At 46.2% G+C, this 10,144-nt stretch overlaps 1 protein-coding gene across 1 annotated transcript in view; it reads left to right on the top strand.

The window, feature by feature from the left end:
• Nucleotides 1–1,273: 1,273 nt before the first annotated feature.
• CDHR1 (cadherin related family member 1) overlaps nt 1,274–10,144 on the top strand; it is a 49,935-nt gene continuing 41,064 nt past the window's right edge. Inside the window, exons 1-2 of the mRNA XM_075154336.1 lie at nt 1,274–1,459; nt 2,223–2,318. Coding sequence (XP_075010437.1) covers nt 1,399–1,459; nt 2,223–2,318 — 157 coding nt within the window. The 5' untranslated portion in view covers nt 1,274–1,398. The remainder of the gene's footprint in view (nt 1,460–2,222; nt 2,319–10,144) is intronic.

Here is a 10,144-nt window from a genome sequence, read left to right as displayed (position 1 = left end):
AAATAATGATAAAACACATGGACGAGTTAAGGAGCCAAAAATCTCCACCGTTGCCCAGTCTGAGGCTGCTTCCTGGCTCTGCACTTGCTTTCTGCGTCCCGGGCCTGCTCTGGAGGCAGCGGCGGTTGCCCGCCCGCAGCCCAGCCGGACACGCAGCTGCGGGCACGCAGCATCCCGCGGAGTTCCACGGGACGCAGGCTGTCAGCACGGCCAGGAGGCACTGCTGTGGCAGCAATGGCCTCCAGCCGCGAGAAGGCCCGCGGGGTGGGCAGCACCACCGGGTCCTCCGGCCCCGCGTGCGGGACGGGCTACCGGCGCCCGTCGCACCAGTGCCAAGGGCCTCTGCCGGGCAGAAAGTGTGGGAGAACTCTTGATTGATTTCTTTGACGCAGGCTGTTAATTAAAAAACAGAAAACTCCGTTAACACATCCTTAAAGGGCAAAGCGCTTTGCCTCAGGTCAAGTTTAAACAGGTAAGCCACGATGTAAACATCTCCTTGACTGGAAGCTGAGTATTACCACTGGTGGAGTTCCTTTTAAGCAGCCAAAAGCTTTGTCTGTGAATGACTCCCTGGACTGGCTGGGTTTTTAACCCTATAGTTTATGGGATGATATGTATTTTAAATTAGCGCAAACACATTTATGTGCAGAAAACCAAAACAGGCAACAAAAAAAAGCTACTTTGTTAACTTTTTCCATGTTTTGCTGGTTAAACACGCTTTTTAGTACGTTGGTTAAAAATTACCTGCTGAATGTAAAAGATGCTTTCAGGCATTCATGCAGTTTAGGAATTAAATGATCAGGCCAGCTCATGAAAAGAACATTTTGACTTCTGCATTTTTAGTATGCAATTTTGTGTATTTTTAGCTATCATAAATGTGATTGCTTCCTTTAAAGCGGTAACAATCATGTTTACTGTTTGTTGCTAATGTTAGATTTTCTTCCTTTGCAGTTTCTCAAGATTACCAAAGCTAAAATAAAGAGAAACCTCTTTTAGCTCTCAAAAATAGAGGACTGGCTCAGAGAATTAAAGATAGAGTTCAGAAAGAAAACAACTTTCTGCTTTACCTTCTCTCTGACTTGTGTGTTTGGACAGCACAAATACAGTACTAACAACAGAACCTATGAGACTTACACTGATTTCTCCAAATCTTGTCTCAGAAATGAGTCCCACAGCTCCCTGCAAACTAATTGGTCTAATTAGGTGGTAGGAAGGAGCTTCTTTAAATTCCTCAGAAATTAAGACGTGTCATCCGCTTAACATCTTAGCATCTGTTCCTGCCTCTTGCACATTTCTCCACTACATCAGTCTGAAGGACACTTTCCTGGACCTTTCAGAGAGGGGAAAAAAAAAAGCAGCCCTTGGAACAGAGAAGAAATTGTCCCTTTCTTCAGTGGGATGAAGCATGTAAGGCATTTCACCCCCTCCTTATTTCTCAGTTTGGTGCACGTTTGCCTGGGTGAGTACAATAATCACTTTGTTAAGTAAAAATATAGGAGGATACAGGCATAACCTTAAATCCTGTAGTAATCCTTACTGATGTGGTAATGTTGTCCTGAAATATTTTCCTTGGCAGCTGATCCCTGTGCAAATGTTACCCTCTGTGTTTATATTTTTGGAGTTTTGTTTCAAATGGGCTATTTTGAATCTCTAACAGTCAGTCAGTAGAATGACAACTAATTTGTTGTTTCTTGTTTTTTTTTTGAACTTTGTTTGCTGTTGTCTGGCAGCAAGTAAGTAACTATTTAATTATGGCTCATTGCTCATGCAGTAGGCATAATTTTAAGACAGAATGTGCTTAGAATACTGGGTAAGGTACCGAGGCACTGGGAAAGTTTCAGACTTGCATGTGTAGAGTAGGGGAGAGGTGTACAGTCATTGCAAGCTGAAAAGGTTAATTTTGCAGTGAAACTGTCTGGAACTGATTGAGATTTTTTAGAGACATCCTGCTACTTGATTTGTTTCTGTTGGGTGTTTTTTTTCCATATACTCTCTCTCTCTATTTGCTGCTGTTTGAATACTGGCACAGTGGCATGTAGAAGTAATTTTATTAAAAACTTCTGTACAGATACAGTTCTAAAAGTCCATTGCAGCAACTGGGTATGTTACGCACTCAGAGTATTCCCAAAACAGCTCATGTTTACTGAGAGTCAGGTAACAAAGCCAAATAACTGCCACCTACAAAATGCTTTTCTTCGGCTTCTGTTTTGTTTTAATTGCAGTTCAGGCAAATTATGCCCCCTATTTCTTTGATAATGGAGCCAGAAGCACAAACGGGAACATGGCACTTCTCAGCCTTTCGGAGGACACACCTGTTGGTCAGTATTAAAATCAGTATGTTTAAATTGTGAAGCTGGAGCTGCTTGCTCTTTTGATCAGCACATATATTTTGTTGTAGGTTGTTGCTATATACTGTGGTCTTACATGTTTTTTCTTGCAAGCTTTTAATTGGCCTCAATTTAAAATGACATGTTTGAATTGTAGCTGTAATTTAAAACATGAATTTTAACTCCCTTTTTCTTGGTCCACCAATCCATTCACAGCATCAGAGCACAGACCTTTGGGGTCAGAAATAAATTCGTGGTGGTGAGGGACTTCTTACCAATTCTGTAAATGCTTATGAGAAGAAAGCCTAATTGCTAGTGATTTTATCAACCTTGGTAGAAGCAAGCTGTACATTGAAAAGTAACAGAGGCATGATTTTCCTTAAACGGTTCTCATATTTTTCATGTTTATGGTACAAATGGTAGAAAATGTTTCTCCTTGGAGTGAAAATTGATTTGTCTAAGTAACTGATGTTTTTTAAATAGGTTTAGTTTTGGTTTATTGAAAATTCAAAAACTGATACATTTTTCAGCTTTCAGCATTTTGAGGCAGGTCTACTTATGCTTCTTTTAACTGTAGTTGCATTAAGAAAAAATAAATAAGAACAAAAAGGTGATTTATAATCAATATTTTCCATGGGGGAAGAATAATTTCCTAACATTTAAAAAATTTTATGTCCAGTATATTACAGTGATGAACACCACCTTTAACACCACCTTTTCTTCAAACATTGCACTGAGGTTTTGTTTAGGATTTGCTCCTGTTTGTCTGTAGCTTTTACAGGCTAAATCAGAAAAGTATTTAGCTATTGCATATTAAGTACCAGACCACCACCCACTTATTAGCTGCCTCATGCATAGAGGAGAGAGATGGCTGTGCGGAGGGGTGCACCCAAAACCCTCCCCTCCCAGGGCTTAGGCAGCTGGGGGAGGCGAGGGTGAGGGAAGGATCCAGAGGGCACAGCCTCCTCTGGAAGACCCACGTGCCACCCTTGCCTTCCTAAACATGACCAGGGTCACTCACTGCTTTGGGAAGCAGGTGCCTGGAGTTTGGTCAAAGTCTCCATTTCTGGCCCAATGGTGTTAATGCCAGCCAAGATCCACACCGGGCATGCTAGGGGGTGCAGAGAGGGTGATTGGGAAGCAGTGACTTCCCCTTTGCCTGCTCAACCAGAGAAGAGGAGGGGGAGAAGGCGGCACATAGCGTAGAAGTGACGCATCTAGCCGATGAAATTAAAAAGAGCTTGCTTATGATGCAGCAGGGATTTGCTATAAGCTCGGTCAAGCTTAAGTGGAAACCTCTGCTGAAGGCCAGCAGTAATGTACTGGCATTTGCAAAAGCCAGAGGCAGACCAAGGAGCTGCGATTTTTGCTGTACGTCTGCCCGGATTCACATGGAAACCACACTTGCTCAGCCTTGGCAATCTGCAATCAGCTCTGCTGATTGCTGGAGTAAGATTGGCCAGTGGAATCACTTGTCTGATAGTGTAGATAAGGCTTGTCGCGCCAGATAGCCACAGAATGGGACCCCGAGTCAGTTTGTTTGGGGTGGTGTTTGCCAACTGCACCACTCAAACTGCAGGCAGTACAACTCGCTCATTTGCCATCAGACTCCCATCCCCTGGTGTGGTGCCAGCTCGCAGACGTTTACAGAGCATCAGCCTCTCCCTGCCTCCGCTGGGAGCCTCCAGCCACTGCGTGGGAATGGGGAGATAAAGATGGCACAGAGCCGCAGCACACTCAAAAATGTCCTTCCTATCAGGACCGCAGCACTACACGGTCTCTCAGATGACAGCCCTCCCTGCAGCAGCAAAGTACAGCAGTAATTTGTAATTTTCCAGCACTGGGACCCGATGCATCTGATCTGGGGCTGCAGGCAGGCAAAAAAGGAGAGTGTGCGTGCCTCGACAGCAAAACAGCAGTGTGAGGGATCAGAGCCTGTGTTAGCGTTCTTGTAACTAGCCTGAGTAAGAATAGTGACAAATACGTGATGGGCTTTTGCATGTGCTTTGGTAACATTAGCAACCAGACTAGTTACGTAGAGGTCCCTGGAGAGTTTATGCTTTGGTTGCAGCAGTGATAAAGCTCAAGCTGCTCCGTCTTCAGTGCTGCTGTGCCTCATGCCTGCTGGCTTCATCCAGAATGAGTTTACATATGTTTACATTGGCTGGCTTGTACTTCTAATTTGCTGTATAAATGTGCTTTAAAAGACAAGAGAGAAGCAGCTTCTAGCTTAAAGCACCAAAGGTGCCACCAAAAGCATTTCTCTGAGGTGAAAGGCATGGAGGTGTTTAGTTTAGGCGTTTGCACAGGGCCCAGAGAAACGCTTGGGAAAGGCTGATAAGAGCTTACTTTTGAGAAGTCCAAATGTGGTAGCTTTGCCACGCAGCTGCCAGTGCTTCTTTGGGCGAATTCCCAGAACACCTTGACTAAAAGCTGTAAGTACTGCAGGGTCCTCTCTTCTGAAAGCACTTTGGGAAGTTCCCGTGGGACGTGGCTGCTTGGGGTTTGCTCAGTGCAAACCGCTGCTGCTACCCGCTGCCCACGTCAGCACAGCCGCTCCTCAGGGATGATTTGGCAGGGAGGCTCCCAGAGGAGGTCACAAACGACACCAGCACTTCAGTGCCAGGTGTGCATTCAGCTTTGCACAGGGCGAGAGGACCAGTGTTCACATCAGACCGCAGTCAGAGCTTCATGCCAGGGCTCAGTGAGGGCTCACACATTGCCTGTGCTGAATGGCTGCCAGGCTGGCCCTTTTCTGTGGCCCCAGTGAGGGGTCTTGCACTGCAGAGGCGGCTATTACTCTTCATCCCTCTGCCCCGATCTCCTCCAGAAAAGGAGAAGGAATCTGGTCTCCCGTGTCCGAGTGCAGTCCTGAGCATCCACACTCCAGCAGTCATCTTTCAGTTTGAGCAGGATGATCAGTGTCAAAACAGGGGAATTAAAACTTCCATATGTTTGATTCTGGATGGCTTCACTCAGGCTTAGGTGCTGCAAAAATGGGCCATTAGGTCTTCCCTGTGCTTGCATAAAATTTGGAGTCATAGGCAGGATGCTTTTCTTGGCAGCAGCCAGTGTCTGATCTGAGCAACACCATGAACAGCAGCTTTAATAAACCTCCAGGAATTTTACAGTGTTTGGCCCCGCTGAGATTACAAGCGGTTGGCAAAGTGGTGTGTTAGTTATATTCCCAGGTATCTGCAGGCAAGGGACATGCAACATTGTGGAGCACCAAAAGGAGACCATGGATTCTCTATGTGACTGTAGAAAGAGAAATTGCAGTGCTGCAGCTGCATGAACACATCAAATTCAAGAAAATCACATTATCGTGCACATATCATCCTTACCTTGACCTTCTTTTCCCTTGTGCAATTGTGCTTACTTACAGATAGTTGTGATCTACCAAGTTGCATGCATTGTGGAAAACATTATCATAAAGCCAGCAAATACTATTTCTGTGTGAAAGCTTGAAAGTGTCTGCAGATTCCCAGATCCCATTTATTGCTGCAGAGCTTGAGACCCCTCGAGGTAAAAAGGACTAGAACAGCAGTCCCTTTCAGTGCCAGATTTAAGAAGAATGGGAAAAGTTATGGACTGAAATAGCAGTTGCAGTTTGTGTGGCTGTTTGGCAGGGCAGGTGGGTGATAAGCTCTTTGCAAACAGTTGCCTGTGTACATAGAAAATGTACGTGTGCTCCTAATCAAGGTCTTAAGGCATGTATGGGATGCTATTTCAGGTTGTTTGTTTCATCTTACTTCGTTAATCCTTGTAAGCCCTCATAGTGGGGACAGAGTAGGACTGAGAAGAGCTGCAGAGCAAGGGATTCAAGCATACTCAGCAGGCCTAAGTTTGTTACTCTCTCAAAGCCCAAGCATCATCAGTGCTCTGGAGATTTTTGCATGCGCCTCATCCTTGCATTTTTCCTTTCTGTTTTTCCCCATGCCCCCAAGTATGCACTCCTCCCCCCATTAAAAGCCAGTTTGCAGTGGCAGTTCGTCTTTGACCAAAGCTACAGCTGCCAGCTACCTACTGCTGGCTAACTGACCACGCCAGGCCCTCCATCCTTCAAGCTTCCCCTGTTGTTCCTGCATGCTCCTGGTCTCGTTTCTTCCCATCATTCACAGCTGGCTGCGGAAAGCCCTCTTGTCCTCCCTGGTACCCATTGTTCCTTCTCTGTTTCCGTCACCCAGCTGCTCCCCAAACTGGTGAGACCCCCTGCTAACGTGTTTCCTGGCCCGTCTTTCAGTGCTCAGCGATCCCCCCCCGGCATTCTGCCGCCTCTGTATGTGTTTCTGTATTTCATCCAGCACAGACATAGTACCTGAACCCACAAGGAATTTTTTCTGCCCACAATTTATTTCCAGACCTCCTTGTCACAAAAAATATCTGAGTGAATTAACGTGCTTCTCTTTTAAATTATAATTCCTTTCTGATTAGAAAGGATGCAGACATGGACAATTTAGCCCAAGCTATGTCTTGGAATCTAGAGACCCACCAAGACCTCACATTCAGACGACTCCAGAAAGGCTAAATTGTTTGAAGGTGCAAAGGTATTCAACTTTTTGCAGAAACTAAAATCTCCCCCCTAGGAAAGCTAGGAGCTACCGGACCAAAACTGTTAAACACAGCCCGCCTTCTGCATGGCTCAGCAGAGCTAACGCTGTGCAAAGTGGAGCCCCCTGCAAAGCAGAGCACTGCACAGAGGTGCCCTGAGGACTCGCAGGTGGTACAGCCTTCGCTTTTGTTTTTCTGCTTCTAACAGAAACTGCAGATACATCAGAAAATTGCCCTCAGATGGCTTCTCCTTGGAGTTGGTTGCTGTGGGTGCCGCGGGGACACACGGCTGCTGTCCGTGGGGTGGTGTTTCGGGCCCCGTGCTGAGCGCTTGCCGACGAGCTCCCCTCTCCCCGCCGCAGGGGCTTGCAGCTGCCAGGCCTGTTCCAGCTGCGGCTGTAGCAGCCATGGCTTTTGGGCTGCCGATCCTGGCCGTGTCTCCAGTTCACCGGCCAGCGCGGTGTGCCGGGGTGCAAGGAGGGAGCAGGAGTCGCCCAGGCGTGCTCAGGAAGGAGCAGTAGCCGGTAGTGAATGGGAAAGGAGCCATTTTGGAGGTAGTCCTGGTGTACGGTCCATGTCCTCCGGGAGCCTGAGCTCCCCTGTGCTTGCAGTGTAAAACAGCCGCCTGCAGGCTGTGTGTTAACTGTCCGGCACCTTTCCTGGTGGGGAAACGTGCCTTTGGCTGAGGCGGGTGGAGAGCAGGCGCGTAACCCCGGGCAAGATGGTATTTGCTGTGACATTGGGAACAGAGGTGTCCTGTCCTGGGAGCGTGGCCATGGACGTCCCTCTCAGCATCTTGTTAACAGATGTCAGCTGTGGTGGCAAAGGACAACGGGGGGACTGAGCACGAGTCCAAAATGCGCTTGGCTTGTTTAACTTGGCGGGGAGGGGATTTGATTGCTGAGTGTCGCACAGCAGAGAGGGAGAGCGTGTCTTCAGTGAAAGGGCAAAACCAGCCCCAGAACATATGGACAGAGGTTGGCCGTGAATAAATTTAAGTCAGGAATGAAGTAAAGCGGAGCAATGGCATCATGGGACAGCCATTCAGCCTGAGTGGCAGGCCCAAAGAGCAAATGACTTTTAAGATGGAACAGGAAAATGGAGTGAAAGCCTGGCGTGGCTCCTGGGAAGCAGCCGTAGCAGGGAGCGGCGTGCAGCTCCCCGGCACTTCCCCACCCCCGCCTGCTGCGCCATCCCCTAGGTACTCGGAGCACCAGCTCTTCGGGGCCCTTACACGGCGTTTGCCATATCCCCGGGTAAAGACTCTTCTATTCCCTTATCTTTCTGATAAGGAAGGAAGGAAGAGGCTGTTTACTTGGTACTCACTGATAAGATTTTAGCTGTTTTTTTCATTTATTTCCTTTTCAGCAAGTGGAGGCAGCACACTGAGAGGAGATATTTAATTGGCATTAACACTATGCTGAGAAGTGTTCCCAGGATGTTAATGATATGGAGAGTATTGTGCAGTGAAATTACAATTCAGACAAAATTAGGAATTACAATGAGCTAGAAAAGAAATTTTGATCCACAGTCCAATTTAAAAGGCACACAAGAGTCCTGTATTATGAAAAATGAAGAAGTATCAGCTTTAGCTAGGAAGCAAACAGTCCAGTGTAAAGATCAATAATGTCCTTCATTACTGGCTCAGAAACCTCAGTAATCTCAGTCTGTACCAATATCAATGTTTCTTCTCACATTTAGCAGCAAGAAAATTCCTGTTTTCCTTATAAGAAAATTCCTAGAAAATGTAGGAGAGAAAATTGTGAGATTGGAAGAACAAGCCCAGGTTCAAATGTAGTCACCTGAACTTTCACAGTCTATTCTTCTCTAGCAGGAGCCCTGCGATCCCTGAGGAGTGGTTTGCAGTTCGTGTATTACCAGGGTTGGTAGTTCAGGGCAGCCCCAGTCACAGCACTGGGCCATGTGCCTGGTTGTTTTCCGCAGGCTCCGAGAGGCCCCAGATGTGGGTTGTGGTGTCCACCCTGTTTCTTTGCTGCACAGGCAGCGCTGCTCTGCGGCTGCTGCAGACGCCCACATGTGCTAGAAACAGGCAGGACAGCCAGTGGTATATAAAGTGGAAGGGACAGCAAAAGTAAAGGAGGAGGACGGAAAAGCAACTGAGAAGTAAAAACTTCTAATGACCGAAAAAGGCTGAAGAAAAGCACTGTATTGATAATTATGTCAGTGAAATGCTGACAATTGACACCTGAGTTCTCTATTTGGCCCCAGCTGTGATACTGAGACAAAACTTTTGAAAAACAAGAATAAATGCAGTCAGTGCTGATGCTGCAGAACCTTCAACAGTCTTGAAATTTCTGACTCTTACTTAGACAGCTATATCAGGAGGCAGGTACCCTTTCAGGGCACTATTTTACATCAGCCCCAGTTTATTCCTCTCCTTGCATTTCTTTGTACTTACACAGTTCAGTTGTTACAATCAGAGAAGGGTCTCATCATACCACTCATTATCTTTCCCTAATAATTTTGGGGGGTCTCAGTAACAGATGTGTTGTTATTTTCTACTCTGTTTTGTGGGAAAAGTCCAAGAAAAATGTGGAAAGTGTTTTGTAATTTTGTGAACCTGTTTTACAAATCTTGACTATTTTTTGGCTGGCTGAGCCAGCCTGTAACAGGGTCTGTTGTTTGTGCTCCTGTAGGCCCATTGGTTTTTGCAATGTGAACATTTTTCTGTACAAAGTTGCCCTAATATTGCCCTGGTAATTATGATAAAAGAATTTATTCATAAGTGAGCACAGATCCCACATGGCTTGGCATAATCTTTTGCTATGCAAAGAAGCCAGACATGTTTTCTAAGTATCACTGCTGATGCCTGGACATTGCACGTCCATTAAGCCCACTGATCTGTTTGCTTCGTGTTTTGCATGCCAAGGAATAAGCAAATGAGGAGTGAAAGGTTGCATTGCAAACTGAGGAAACATTTGACAAGCTGACCTGTCGGTGCTGTGGGCAGGACCTCAACCAAAGCTCTAGAGTTAAACAGAAGCTTATGGATCTGGTCCATGAAAAACTCCACTACCACTGCAGAGAGGATAGAAGAAGATTATGACTTTTGAGTACAGAATTAAAAATCTCTCAAACTCGGGGCCAGAGTAGTTTAAAACTGGAGTCTTCTGGGTTCTCTTTAACAGTGTTGCTCCTTAACTTTATGCTAACTTTCTTAGTAGGGACCCTTCTGTCATATCTTTGTGTCCCATGCACAAGCAAAACTCACTACTAACCCGTGAGTCGCATGGCTACAGTATTTC

Source organism: Calonectris borealis, chromosome 7, assembly GCF_964195595.1.
Source record: "Calonectris borealis chromosome 7, bCalBor7.hap1.2, whole genome shotgun sequence".
NCBI classification, from domain to species: domain Eukaryota; kingdom Metazoa; phylum Chordata; class Aves; order Procellariiformes; family Procellariidae; genus Calonectris; species Calonectris borealis.
Note: the sequence above shows the minus strand (reverse complement) of the source record. Positions and strands in the feature narration are given on the sequence as shown.